The sequence below is a fragment of the Epinephelus fuscoguttatus genome, linkage group LG24 (assembly GCF_011397635.1).
Source record: "Epinephelus fuscoguttatus linkage group LG24, E.fuscoguttatus.final_Chr_v1".
Classification (NCBI taxonomy): Eukaryota; Metazoa; Chordata; class Actinopteri; order Perciformes; family Serranidae; genus Epinephelus; species Epinephelus fuscoguttatus.
In genome coordinates this window covers 7,447,723-7,461,303 of record NC_064775.1, presented here as the reverse complement: position 1 = coordinate 7,461,303, position 13,581 = coordinate 7,447,723, and the positions used below count along the sequence as shown (strand labels likewise).

The 13,581-nt window shown below is 41.0% G+C and overlaps 2 protein-coding genes across 3 annotated transcripts; one reads left to right on the top strand and one right to left on the bottom strand.

Annotated features, from left to right (window-relative positions):
- Window positions 1-103: 103 nt before the first annotated feature.
- mdh1b (malate dehydrogenase 1B, NAD (soluble)) lies at window positions 104-5,060 on the bottom strand. Of its 2 annotated transcripts, XM_049570250.1 has the most exons (10): window positions 4,990-5,060; window positions 4,780-4,892; window positions 2,599-2,733; window positions 2,374-2,516; window positions 2,128-2,296; window positions 1,715-2,048; window positions 1,500-1,641; window positions 1,094-1,269; window positions 870-1,009; window positions 104-241 (listed from the first exon to the last, which is right to left on the bottom strand). In XM_049570250.1, exons 1-10 carry the CDS (start codon window positions 5,009-5,011, stop codon window positions 185-187), a joined length of 1,431 nt encoding a protein of 476 aa, XP_049426207.1. In that variant the 5' UTR covers window positions 5,012-5,060; the 3' UTR covers window positions 104-184. The 2 variants fall into 2 exon arrangements, with proteins under 2 accessions (XP_049426207.1, XP_049426206.1); XM_049570249.1 differs by having other exon boundaries at window positions 4,780-5,060.
- Window positions 5,061-5,241: 181 nt separating this feature from the next.
- On the top strand, window positions 5,242-13,456 carry fastkd2 (FAST kinase domains 2). The gene is made up of 11 exons (XM_049570247.1): window positions 5,242-6,334; window positions 6,426-6,529; window positions 6,653-6,761; window positions 8,092-8,215; window positions 8,365-8,504; window positions 8,906-9,078; window positions 9,167-9,330; window positions 9,435-9,671; window positions 9,760-9,844; window positions 13,051-13,165; window positions 13,235-13,456. The coding sequence occupies exons 1-11, from the start codon at window positions 5,678-5,680 to the stop codon at window positions 13,325-13,327; spliced, it is 2,001 nt and encodes a 666-aa protein (XP_049426204.1). The 5' UTR covers window positions 5,242-5,677; the 3' UTR covers window positions 13,328-13,456.
- Window positions 13,457-13,581: the final 125 nt, after the last annotated feature.

Below are 13,581 nucleotides of genomic sequence, written 5' to 3'. Positions count from 1 at the left end.
TTTCACAAAGCGGAGATTTATTGTCATTAAAAACTGGTAAAACAAAACTGCAACACCACATGTGAAAGCCAGAGAATAAAAGGACAAACTGAAACAAACTTGAGACGTGGAACTGAGATTCATCTGAATTATTTCCTTTGTTCATTTTTGTGTTGTCACGTGATGTTGTTCTCTTTAACGTCTATCAATTGTCTTCTTCGTTCTTTAAAATCGTGTAATTTCCTGATGCAAATTCTTTTTCCTGGGAAAAGAAAAATACCTGTTAGCACCTTAGAAACACTTTGAAAACGTCAAATTTTTAAAGGTCCAGTGTGTAGATTTATGGGGATATATTGGCAAAAATATCATAAGTACATTTTCTTTCATTTATAATCACCTTAAAATAAGAACTTTTTCTTTTTTTTCTTTCGAATGAACTGTTTATATTTACCTAGGGAGCAGGTCCTTGTCTACAGAGATCACCATGTTGCACTGCCATGTTTCTACAGTAGCCCAGAAAGGACAAACCAAACATTGGCTCTAGATCGGGATGTTTGTGTTTTCGTGTTTTCGCATTGCCCTCCGTAGTTAGCAGCCACTCCACAATGAGCCAGTGTCAGAAAAACGCTGATTTTTCAAGTAAAATTTGCTGTATTAGGTGTTTTTACCGGTTTAAATTCCAAGGTCTGTTTGTTTTAGAGACGAAAAGACCTCTGCGGATAATTCAGCTCCCGTTAAAACCTCCTCAACAACAAGCACTGAAGGAATCATAACCGGGAGAAATTGTAGCTGGTCGTGTTTTGTACAGTCCTTACCACTAGATGGCACTAAATCCTACAGACTGCTCCTTTAAATCTTAATAACAGATTCTGTTGTGCAACTTCACTTACCTGCCTGAGTTCACTTGCAGAAAGCTGAAGCTTCTCCTTCAACTTGCCTCCAACGGTCACGTCAAACAGCGCAGACCATTTACCATCTGCGAAAGTCACAGGCACTGAGAGGACGATGCCATCTGGGAGGTCGTAGTCACCTGCCAGTACCCAAAGACGAATCACATTTCAACACCCAGCTTGGTCAGCCAAAATCAATGTCTAAAATCATGTTGTGTCATCACCTGGGCAAAGTACACCCACAGACAGGACCTCATCTGGACCACGAATGCCGTTCCAAGCCTTGAGGATCGCGAGGATCCCGTTGGCAAGCGACATGGCGGCTGCTCGGCACGTCTTTGAAGCCACAGCTGCACGCTGACGGCGCACCAAGTCTTGAAAGTCTGTTTCCAACCATTTCCTGGAAAAGAGAAGGAGATTATTGAGTTTTTGGCATCTCCCTGCATGGTGGGATGTTTATGATCACAGCAGTGAGATTGCTGAGCCAGATGGAAGTCACGGCAGGGTACGGTTTGGTGGGCAGATGGGTGGAGTTACCCAATAGAATCCATGCAAGGAATTTATATAAGCCATTAATCTAGGGTTTAAAGCACACACTTACTTATTGAAATTCTGTTCTGTGTGACAAACCTTTCATGGAGAATCTTGCTGGCTGGCTGGGAAAAGAAAGCCGGGCCTTTGATTGCCCCGTCATAGTTGAAAACTCTCGCCCTCTGCAGGTCGATGTAGAAACTACCACTGATGTTCCCCCACACTATGACGTTTGTAACATCTAGAGCAGAAGAGGTAGAGGTCAATAATCTTGCATAGAAAGTAAGCACATACAGCAGGTCCCTGAATACTACCTGAAGTCCTCACTCTCAGCTTCTTCGCAATGATTGCCTTGGCTTCGTTCTCCAGCTGTGTTGCCAGGGTGACGAACTGGTGGCTGTCGATGGATTGCGCGTTGTCCACAAGAAGCGAGCATCTCAGGTTGACGAACGAGTGGCCGGACACGATTACCTTCACGTCCTTTTTGGCTCTTGTGTCGATCAGCCGTCCGTACTCTCTGTACCTGTCTGAGATCGCCTTTATCTTCATGTCTTCGTCGTTCCCTGTGACATCACACCACCACTCGTCCAGCAGCAGAATGACGTCCGCTTCTTGGAAGGCCTGCTCCAGATCTGTATGAATAGTCACCTGTGGATGAATATAATTCAATGACTGCTGTCCTTCTGATATGGTTTAAAAATTCTAAAGAACAAACAAACAAATATACTTGATGGAGCAGACGTAGTGCCAGGTCCTCCGTCTCCATCTTCAGCCACTGCAATCCCTCCTCATCTCCCTCCAGGTCCAGCAGGTGGAGGCTGATTGTCAAAACGTGTGGGAACACCTCAGCAGACAGCAGGTTGGGGATCAGGAAGCTGCACGTCGGGCTGAGAGCACTGGAGAGGTGTGTAAAAATCTGTCAGCTGACACACATTTGAAATGCTCACAAAAATAAAAACCCTTACGAACCCACCTGCTGATCCATATGTGAAGGGGTTTGATAAGACTGACACGATACTGCTCCTCTGCTATAAGATTCAAGTTGGTTTCCAGGTTCTCTGCTGCAACACTCAGCATCATGTCTGTACCCATGTCTGATGTGATGCTGTAGTACTCCTACACAACCATGGGTTACGGTATGGTAAGGTATGCAAGTTTAAGGGGTTATTTTAATGAGGGAAGCCTAACATACACCCACCTGACAGTGCTCTAGGAAGTCACTGAAACCCCCCAAGAGCATCCCTTTGCCCCCTTGGTCCACCAGTTCCCTCCAAATCAGAGGAGACTGATGGTGTTTCCAGCCATTCCTCTTGCAGGTGGCCTCCAGCCAGTCCTGCCAGAGACGAGTGAGAGGTCACGCTGAGGTGGCAAATAAGTGACAGGAGAATATGCTGATGATTTGTAATGTATGGTGAGACACCCCAGGTGAAAACCTGGTTTACTCATGCATTGGTCAATTTTGTGATACAGGGAGCTGTGCTTCCATAACACACAGACTTTGTTGCTTCTCTTTGTTTTCTTTATGGCTGTTTGTATGATAATTTCTCTTTGTAGTCATTTTGTGTCTCCTTGTGGTTGTTTTGTGTCTCTTTGTAGTCATTTTGTGTCTCCTTGTGGTTGTTTTGTGTCTCTTTGTAGTCATTTTGTGTCTCTTTGTAATCATTTTGTTTTTCCCTGTGGTTGTTTTGTGTCTCTTTGTGGTCATTTTGTGTCTCCCTGTGGTTGTTTTGTGTCTCTTAGTAGTCATTTTGTGTCTCCTTGTAATCATTTTGTTTTTCCCTGTGGTTGTTTTGTGTCTCTTTGTGGTCATTTTGTGTCTCCCTGTGGTTGTTTTGTGTCTCTTAGTAGTCCTTTTGTGTCTCCTTGTGGTTGTTTTGTGTCTCTTTGTAGTCATTTTGTGTCTCTTTGTAATCATTTTGTTTTTCCCTGTGGTTGTTTTGTGTCTCTTTGTGGTCATTTTGTGTCTCCCTGTGGTTGTTTTGTGTCTCTTTGTAGTCATTTTGTGTCTCCTTGTGGTTGTTTTGTGTCTCTTTGTAGTCGTTTTGTGTCTCCCTGTGGTTTTGTGTCTCTTTGTAGTCATTTTGTGTCTCCTTGTGGTTGTTTTGTGTCTCTTTGTAGTCATTTTGTCTCCTTGTGGTCATTTTGTGTCTCTGTAGTCATTTTGTGTCTCCTTGTGGTCGTTTTGTGTCTCTTTGTAATCATTTTGTGTCTCCCTGTGGTTGTTTTGTGTCTCTTTGTAGTCATTTTGTGTCTCCTTGTGGTTGTTTTGTGTCTCTTTGTAATCATTTTGTGTCTCCTTGTGGTTATTTTGTGTCTCTTTGTAATCATTTTGTGTCTCCCTGTGGTTGTTTTGTGTCTCTTTGTAGTCATTTTGTGTCTCCCTGTGGTCGTTTTGTGTCTCTGTAGTCATTTTGTGTCTCCTTGTGGTTGTTTTGTGTCTCTTTGTGGTTTTGTGTCTCTTTGTGGTCATTTTGTGTCTCTATGAGGTAATATGATGTCTTTTTGGGTTGTTTAGTGCTGTGTTTTACTCATTTTATGTCTCCTTGTGGTTGTTTTGTGTTTCTTTGTGATCTTCTTGTCCATTTTTGTAGTTATTTTGCATCTCTTTGAAGTAATTTGATGTCTTTTCGGTTGTTTTTTGCTGTTGTTTCCTCATTTTGTGTCTCTTTGTGGCTGTCTTGCCTTGTTTTGTATTTATTTTCTGTCTTTTTGTAGTTTCTTTGCATCTCTTTATGGCCTTCTTGTGTCTCTTTGTGGTCACTTTAAGTCTTTTCCAGGTCAGTACATGTTAATTCGAGTGACAATTTGCAGGTGACAGCCCCTCGGCCTGTGCCCTGTAGGCCCGTTCAGTAATCCATCCATGGTGATATCTGTTAGTTAGAATTTTTACCCTAGTGTCTTATCTATTGTCTTAATATGTATTTCATTTTATATATTCTTTATTACTGTTCATATATATTAAAGGCTGTCTTTGGCAAAATGATTTTTCATCTCATACTCTGAGCCAGAGATCTCCACTTCAGTAGCACTTACATTCACTAGACTTTCCACTTGTATTTATTTATTTTATTCTCTTTTTACTGAGGGGTTTATACTTCTATCATTCACAGCCTGATCTATAGAATATTATAGTCAAAAACCTTCTATAGCTGTTGACAGTATTTTCTGATATATAGAGTGATAAAAGGAGATATCCAGACATTTCAGAAATCTTGTGAAGTAAAAAATAATTGTCTGTGAGTAATCAACTGAGGAAGTCTCATGGTGGATGATACATTTTTCTGGATTTATATTACATTTGATATGTTTTTCTTATTTATTTATTTTTCTTTAATTTTGTCTTTTCCCTGTATGTAAGAAGAAGATTATAGAAGATTACCTTCCATTCATGAGGGAGGATGGAGATCTTTTGGATCCTAAACTTAGGCAGAGATCGCTGCAGACTGTCTGCTAATAGTTCCGCTTTGGCGTAAAGTGGACAGTCTGTTTGTCCTGACGGGGTTAAAACCGGAAATGTGAATTGCGATATTTTTATACACAACATGCTATATGATAGAAATAAATACATAAATTACTTAATTAACTTTACCAGAGAGCACAAATTTTGCCATTGTATCCGGACGGCGTTGGTTGCTAGGAGACCATGGGTGTTGCGCGTATTAGAGTCCGTGTAGAAACACCCAACAAAATATAGCAAGCGGGGAAAAACACGACGCGTTATAATGACTGTGGGCTATTTAACTTAGATAAATATTATATACAACACATTTTACATTCACAATGACCATTATTTATTAAATTTCGGCAGTACGGTGGCGTACCATGTTAACGGGCGGACAAAATATGGCGGCGCACAACACGAAGTAGCAGCGTGTGCGAGCAATAGCTAACATGAACTGGACTTTCTATCTTTTTTAATGTCACCTAGCTCTGTGTCTCTTCGCTAAACAACCTCTAATGCGAAATATTACACGGTCTAGCAAGGGCCATGTGTTTCCGTGGGACAGTTATTTGTACGAGTGGAGTAACAAGGTAGGGAGGCAGCAGCTAGCTAACCTTAGCTAACGTGAGCTAGCCGGTGTTTCTTTTACTTGAAGGGGGCAGTTTGGTGACCTTGTTGACAGTTAAAGTACTTTAATACGTTATTTATACTAACTAAGTACATATTGTAACAGCATATGTGGCCAAGAATGTTAAGTGGAAACAGTCGGATAATTGTTAACTTCCGGTATATCCATTTTCAACCTTTATAACGTCCCCTGAGTTGTTAGAGAACAATGTCTGTCTGGGTGACAGAGGGGGCCATGAGACGGGTCCTGAGCTATTGCAGCCGTAGATCTCTATGGCAACAGCGCAGTTTCCTGGTGACATCATCAGTCAAAGAAGACACATCCTATTCTAGTCAACAGTTAGCCCACATCTGGAGCACAAGACAGCAGACATGCCTAGATAAGAGTCTCGTTAGTTCGGTGAGGTTTTACTCGCAGGGTAGAATCCACAGTGACGACCTGGATGACAAGGAGCAGCATCCTTCATCTTCACTGTCACAGTCTTCGCTGCCCGCTGAGATCCAATCTGACGAGAAGGCCTCAAGGCAGACGTGGAGGTGGTCGCCCTTCATTGACCATCTGGAAAGGTGTGCCTCCCCATCGGACGTTTTAGACCTCACCTGTCAATACGCACCCACGTTTCGACAGGTCAGCAACTGCCTGACCCAGATGTGGTCCACCACGAAGAAGATGGCAGAAGAGCAGCAACGCTACGAGCTGCAGCTTATGTCCGAGCATCCTGCTTTTGACAAGCTACTGCAATTGGCCATGAAGGGAGCGGGGCACATGTCCAATGAGGATGTGGCTTTTTCTCTGCTGTGTATGGTCAATCTGGGTGTTCCCCAACATAGCCGCGTGGTCCAGACGTTCCTCCGAGCCTGTCAGGTAGGCAGTCACAGAGTGTCAACTACCAAGAAAATATGTTTTCATTTTGTTTTGTTGTTTATCCAAATACATTTTTGTTGTTCGCTACCAGGAGAATCTGAATGACTTTGATGAGAAGGCCCTGTCCGTCTTGGCCTCCGGTCTGGAACATATGGAGAACTGTCCCAATGTCCTCGCACTAAAGGATGGCATGAGGTTAGGAAATTATGCATACGGCTTGGAATTGGTGCAGAAAATAAACCTATAATCACTGTATTGATTCTTAACGCTGCTTTTTCAGGTCAACTTGCATTGATGTTTATTGTTGCCTTGTCCTAGGTTGGTAGTCGAGGCCCGTCTTCCCAGGATCAAGAATGTAAAGGCTCTCCAGACCATGATGCGCATTATGGGGAAAAATGTCCCACTGGACCTCAAGCAGAAACTGGAGGTTGGTTTATGCGTCTTGGTTCTGACATTATGAAAAATGACTTGTGTTTTTGTTTTTATGCCTCCACACCAGAGATAGCTGTGGCTGGAGGCGTTATGTTTTTGGTCACAAATGTCCACTTGGACTCAGGGATGAACTGAGTCGACTTTGGTGGTCGTAGGTGAAAGGCCAAGGTCACTGTGAGGTTGTCTGACTTATTCTCGTGAACGTGATATCTCAAAAACACCTTGAGGGAATATCTTAACATTTGGCACAAACATCCATTTGGACTCAACAACAAACTGATTAGATTTTGGTGGTCAAAGGTCAAGGTCACTGTGACCTTGCTTCCGTCTCATTCTTGTGAACATAATATATCAAGAAGGCCTTGAGGGAATATCCTCAAAGTTGGCACAAACATCCAAATGGACTTCACAGTGATGGCGTGATTAGATTTTGGTGTTCAAATGTCCAAGGTCAAGGTCACTGTGACCTTGCTTCCGTCTCATTCTTGTGAACACAATATATCATGAAGGCCTTGAGGAATATCCTCAAATTTGGCACAAACATCCAATTGACTGCACAATGATGACATGATTCGATCTGGGTGGTCAAAGGTCCAAGGTCAAGGTCACTGTGACCTTGCTTCTGCCTCATTCTTGTGAACACAATACCTCAAGAAGGCCTTGAGGGAATATCCTCAAATTTAGCACAAACGTCCAAATGGACTGCACAGTGATGATGTGATTAGATTTGGGTGTCCAAATCTAAGGTCCAAGGTCAAGGTCATTGTGATCTTGTCTCTGCCTCCTAATTGTGAACACAATATCTCAAGAAGGCCTTGAGGGAATATCCTCAAATTTGGCATAAACGTCCACTTGGACTCAATGATGAACCGATTAGAAGTCGGTGGCCAAAGGTCAAGGTCACTGTGATCTCACAAAACTTTTTTTGGCCTTAACTCAAGAATTCTTACACTAATTAAGACAAAGTTTCATTCAAATGTGTAATAGGATAAAATTTATGAGGTTATGACATTTTATATCCAAAAGATCAAAGGTCAGCTTCACTGTGACAACATAACATTATGCGAAAACACTTTTCTGGCACTGAATTGGTGACGCTAATCTCTGGTGTCCACTTTGAAACTGTGCTGATTGTATAGATCTCCGTGCTGCCGGCGGAAGATGTGTGTGAAGCATCCATGTTTTCACAGACATTACAGATGCAGTCTGTAACTGCAACTTAACCGGTGCGCGGAGGCGTACAACCGAGAGGCGGTGATTCGAGTGTTCAGCTGTAACTGAATCCATTCCACGTTGACACTCACTCTGTACACTGCCTCTTCCAGAGAAAGGCTCTGTCGATGAAAGACCAGTTCAGCCTTCCCAACACCCATTACATGATCTCCACTATGGCTGTAATGGACTTCTACTCCAAACCGCTGCTGGAAGTCTGCAGTAAGGCATTTCAAGGTAAAAAAGTTAGTGTTAGTTGTGAATTATAGCAATTCTATCCTTGAATACTTTGAATTATTGTCTAATTTAAATGTGATATATTGATTTCTTATTACCAACCTGCTATCCCTCTTTGACTCTTTTTCCACGTCTGTTCTCTCTGGTAGAAAACCTCCATGGAACCCCCTTCAACAAATTATATGTAGTCCTGCAGTCCTGTAGGCAGCTACACTACAGAGACGTTGATCTGTTCACTGGAATTTCAGACTACGTCGCCTCTACAATAGACATATGGACTAAAAAACAGGTGCTGCAGCAGACTACTGTTGTTTTGTTTGTTTATTTAGTCATTTAGACTATGTGAGTAATCTTTATGTGTTAGTGCTATAATTATGATAGTTAAAGGAACAGTGTGTAAGATGTCGGGGGATTTAGTGGCATCTAGTGGTGAGGATTGCACATTGCAACCAGCTGAATCTTCCCTTGATTAGAATTCCTTTCGTATTCATTGTTCAGGAGGTCTTTACAAGGATCTGCCCCCTTCTGAGGTTGCAAAAGCACGACGATTCTCACTAAAGAAAACATACTTATTGTATTCCATGTCTGATTTAAAAATAAGCCGGAATATTTGTGGAATATTCATTTTGATTAGCCATGGCAACAGATTAGTAAGACTCTTGTCTTTTTCTTTTCCCTCCTCCTGCTCAGGTGATCCTCTTCCTGTCTATGTTCGAGAACCTCACCTTCTGTCCCGCTGCGTTAATGGAGGCATTTGCCAAGAAGGTGATCACCAGTCCGGACGCTCTGACACTTCAAGACCTCCTCTGTGTCCTCAAAGTGTACTCCAATCTTAACTATGACCTGCAGCACCGAAGGCAACAGTAGGTCGCTCGTGTTCCTCCATTTAAGTTACAAGACTATTGGTTTCCAGGCTTGATGTCCTTGTTGGGTTCGATGTTGCTGTTCCAGGTTCCTGGATAGTCTCAGCACGGCTCTGGACTCCTATCTGCCCAAGATGTCTGGGTTTGAGTTGTTAAAGGCTGTGTATCACATGTGTCTGCTGGGCCACTTCCCCTCGGCACCACTGGAGCTTCTCCTGCAGAGCAGCACACTGGAGAAGTTTAACACCACAGGTGACACAATGAATCTCCTCTCAGCCTTTCCCTTCGTCATCTGCCACTTCTTTTATCTTTAATTCCCCTTGCTCTTTGTTAATGTTTTCCCTCTTTCTCCTCAGTACCCAGGTTTCTCCCAAACCAGGAGAAAATGTTCCAGACGGTGAACTTGTGCCTCCGTCTTGAGTGTCCTCTGCTCCCTCAGCCCCTGACACTCCCTCCATCTGTCCTGGGAGACCCCGTCCCCAGCAGATTATCAGTGAACCTGAATCTCTCAGAGGGCCTGCGGCGTGTGTTGGGAGACCAGGCAGACACAAGGCTGCAGGAAATGGTGACGGTGGAGAACTTCTACCTCATAGGTAAAGACAGAATATTGGAGGAGAGAAGTTAAAGTTTTGAAACTGTGACGCGAGCAAGCACTTTTGTATTCTGTGTGTCGACTCTCAGATGCTGTGATAACCAAACCTCTGCAAAACCAAACCTCTGCAACAAGTGCAGGAGGAGTGTGTTCTCCAGCAGAGAGCAGTCAAAGGTAAGACGATAACACCCAGAGTCACCAGGCTGTTGTTTTTGGTTTAATGTGCTTATGTCATGTTTGATGGAGTGTTTAGATGTGACAGCAGGTGGAGAGGATGTTTGGGCGTTGTGTTCTGACAATGTCGGGCATTGACGCATGCTGTTTTTGCGTAAATCAAACATCTGATTCCACAACTTTGCATGCAACAAGGCACGTATAACTCACCTGTACTGAAATTAGCTCTTTGTCTACTGAGAAACAAAACAGGACACAACTTAAGACATGGTCAAAAATGATGCATTAATGAAGCTTAAACAGAAACAGAAATAAACCTTATTATAACTTTTATGTAAGTTTTGATATTTCATGAAGTTGTGTCGTCCACATCTAGTTTATTTAAAACTTTTGAAATTATTTAATTCTAATAATACAATAGAACATTTAGAATAAGAAATTTAATTATTTTAATGCTCTGTTGTTTAAAAACCAGGCCCAGTATGTGACCCTGATCCGGGGAAACCACTGGTTGTTACTGGTTTGTGAATGTTAATTGTTGTTACTTAATTTAATTTAATTTAATTTAATTTAATTGATTTAATTTAATTTAGTTAACTCTAATTTGATTTGATTTAGTTAAATCTAATTTAATTTAATTAATCTAATTGATTTTATTTAATTTAGTTTAGTTTAATTTAATTTGGATAAAACTTTACTTTTTTAACTGTTTTATTCAGTGTGCACATCTAAAGTCATTTAATTTCATACAACATACATAGTCATCTCTCTCACTCTCTTTTTGTTACCACTAAAAACCAGGCCCAGTGTGTGACCCTGATCCGGGGAAACCACTGGTTGTTGCTGGTTTGTGAATGTTAATTGTTGTTACTTAATTTAATTTAATTTAATTTAATTTAATTTAATTTAATTGATTTAATTTAATTTAGTTAACTCTAATTTGATTTGATTTAGTTAAATCTAATTTAATTTAATTAATCTAATTGATTTTATTTAATTTAGTTTAGTTTAATTTAATTTGGATAAAACTTTACTTTTTTAACTGTTTTATTCAGTGTGCACATCTAAAGTCATTTAATTTCATACAACATACATAGTCATCTCTCTCACTCTCTTTTTGTTACCACTAAAAACCAGGCCCAGTGTGTGACCCTGATCTGGGGAAACCACTGGTTGTTACTGGTTTTTGAATGTTAGTTGTTGTTACTTTAATTTGTGTTTCTGTAATTTGAAGCATTCTCTGGTACAAGAATTTCCTTAAGGTTAAATTAAGTTTAATTTAATTGATTTAATTTAATTTAAAAAAAAAAAAAAAATTAAGACATTTTTTTTTAGGGCATTTTGCCTTTTTTGGACAGGACAGGTAAGTGTGAAGGGGGGGGGGGGGGTGACATGCAGCAAAGGGCCACAGGCTGGAGTCGAACCCGGACCACTGCGGTAACAGCCTTGTACATGGGGTGCCTGCTCTACCACTAAGCCACCGACGCCCCTAATTTAATTTAATTTAATTGATTTAATTTAATTTAGTTAACTCTAATTTGATTTGATTTGATTTAATTTAATTTAGTTAAATCTAATTTAATTTAATTAATCTAATTGATTTGATTTAATTTAGTTCAGTTTAATTTGATTTAATTTGGATAAAACTTTACTTTTATAACTGTTTTATTTAGTGTGTACATCTAAAGTCATTTAATTTCATACAACATACATAGTCATCTCTCCCACTCTCTTTGTCGCCACTGCACACAGATTTTTTGTCTGAATTTTGGAAGTTGTGCCTTTAAATTAGTCAATCAGTGCTGTAACTAATAGATTTCTTTTTTTTTATTTTATTGCAATAAATATTAGCATCACAAAAGATGTTTTATATATTGAACTCATTAGGCCCAGACGTCCCTTACCTAAACCCCACTCCACCCTTTTCCCCTGTGAGCTCGCTCACCACACTTTGTAGTGCTGTATGGTACGGCTCGCATTCTCACCCCAATATTCACATGTATATCTCTACACATAAAAATACATCACTTATAAAATAAAGAAACCAATAATAAATAATAATTAAAAATCTACAAAGAATAACAGATGAAAGGCAAGATATGTTGTGTTATACAAGATCTTGATAATAAGAATAAACTTTATTTATACAGCACCTTTCAAAGTACAGATGCAAAAAAACAGAAAATGAAATTAACTAAAAGCCAAATATTAGGCACACAGTAAAAACAGGGTAAGATGAATTAAGAAGGCCTAAAACATTGTCAGTGATTTGAAAGACAAGACGAGTTTGTGGCCCTGATCTCCTCAGACAGGTCATCCAAAGTCTAGAAGCTTTGACTGCAAAGGATCTATCACCTTTGTGAATCAATCAATAATCTTAACAAAAACTAAAAGTCAAAACCGTGGCAGCAGAATTTTGGTTGAGCAGAAGGTGGTAGAGGTATTTATAACTGATGCCACAGAGTGAGGAATTACAGTCGTCTAATCGAGAACTTATGAAATCGTTGGTGACAGTTTCCAGTCATCAGCGGAAACTGATGACAGAAAGAAATGATCTAATCTTTGAACTGTTTCTGAGATGTTTCAATGGAAAGATGATGATCACCAAGATCTGAAGTGATATTCACCCTCGCAGTCAGAGGTCTTCAATGGTTTTCAGGCCAAGGGGCCCTGTGCTGACCAAACCATCAAACAATAATTTGGCAGCCCCTCTGCAGTAACTTTGAGGACCCAGGATCAGGACTGACGATATCAGCCAACTACTCTGAGGAGAGACAGGATGATTTAAGAACTTTGCAGATGAACCCCGCTGCAGTGAGAACTTTATCTTCTCCAGGTCTGGGAAAGATATTGTATCACGTAACCAAGACGAGAGAGATGTGTTTGCTGTTGCTGTAAAAGGAGGATTCTCCTGTGAGCTGTCAGGGAGGTCAATCTTATCTGCATTCTTTAGGAAAACCAGTTTGAGGCAGAAAACACTGAAAATCTAATTAATAATCCCAAACTATAACAACCCTTCTTCAGTTAAATGTTAGAGGTGCACAATACTCCAAGCACAGCATTGTCTGAAGAAAGTCACAGCCTATTTTTTAGGTTTCAGGTTTTCATCTTAGAGCCAAACCAGTACTTTCACCCTGTCATGCCTGTACCTGAATTCAAATTTTGACCTTTTTAAAAATGAGACACTCCCTGTCTTCACGTCCTAGAATTGCAGTACTTTGCGAACCTCACTTTGGATTCTGCTACGGTACGTCCACTCCCCGCGGCCCTCTGGCTGTCAAGATTCGCCATCTGAAGATCCTGGGATACGACCCTGTCCTGGTGAGACTCGGACATGATCACAGCTTGAGTTTGGCTGAGCAGTTACTGATACTGATCCTGTTCTTCCAGGTAACGGAGCAGGAGCTGCAGTCCGCGTCGGAGGAGTTCCTCAGGGAACGGGTTTTTCCAGAACACCAGCAAGCAGAGCAGCCGGGACCTTGAGGACAGTGTCAGACAGGTGCCAAGAGCCCTATCTGGTTCAGTGTTCTTAATCTGTGCAGTCATCATGGACACATTGGAAGCTTTGTACATAATTAAGAAGGAATAAATATACTAAAATATTTCAATGAATACGGTGTGGATAAGTTGAAGTGAAGAGAAAGTGATCTTCTCTTTGTGTTTGTAGAAGAGTCGTTGGAGGAGTGACTGTGGGGGATGGAAAGAAAGGTTTAATCGCTTGTTTTTAATCACCGGTC

Excerpts from the sequence above, each read along its gene's own strand:
- mdh1b (XM_049570249.1), bottom strand. The coding sequence starts at position 4,968 with ATGTATTTATTTCTATCATATAGCATGTTGTGTATAAAAATATCGCAA. Across the intron at positions 2,297-2,373 it reads CTTCACATATGGATCAGCAG|TGCTCTCAGCCCGACGTGCA; the intron begins GTGGGTTCGTAA and ends ACACCTCTCCAG. Across the intron at positions 1,270-1,499 it reads AGCAAGATTCTCCATGAAAG|GAAATGGTTGGAAACAGACT; the intron begins GTTTGTCACACA and ends TCTCTTTTCCAG.
- fastkd2 (XM_049570247.1), top strand. The coding sequence starts at position 5,678 with ATGTCTGTCTGGGTGACAGAGGGGGCCATGAGACGGGTCCTGAGCTAT. Across the intron at positions 6,335-6,425 it reads CGTTCCTCCGAGCCTGTCAG|GAGAATCTGAATGACTTTGA; the intron begins GTAGGCAGTCAC and ends GTTCGCTACCAG. Across the intron at positions 13,166-13,234 it reads TGGGATACGACCCTGTCCTG|GTAACGGAGCAGGAGCTGCA; the intron begins GTGAGACTCGGA and ends CTGTTCTTCCAG.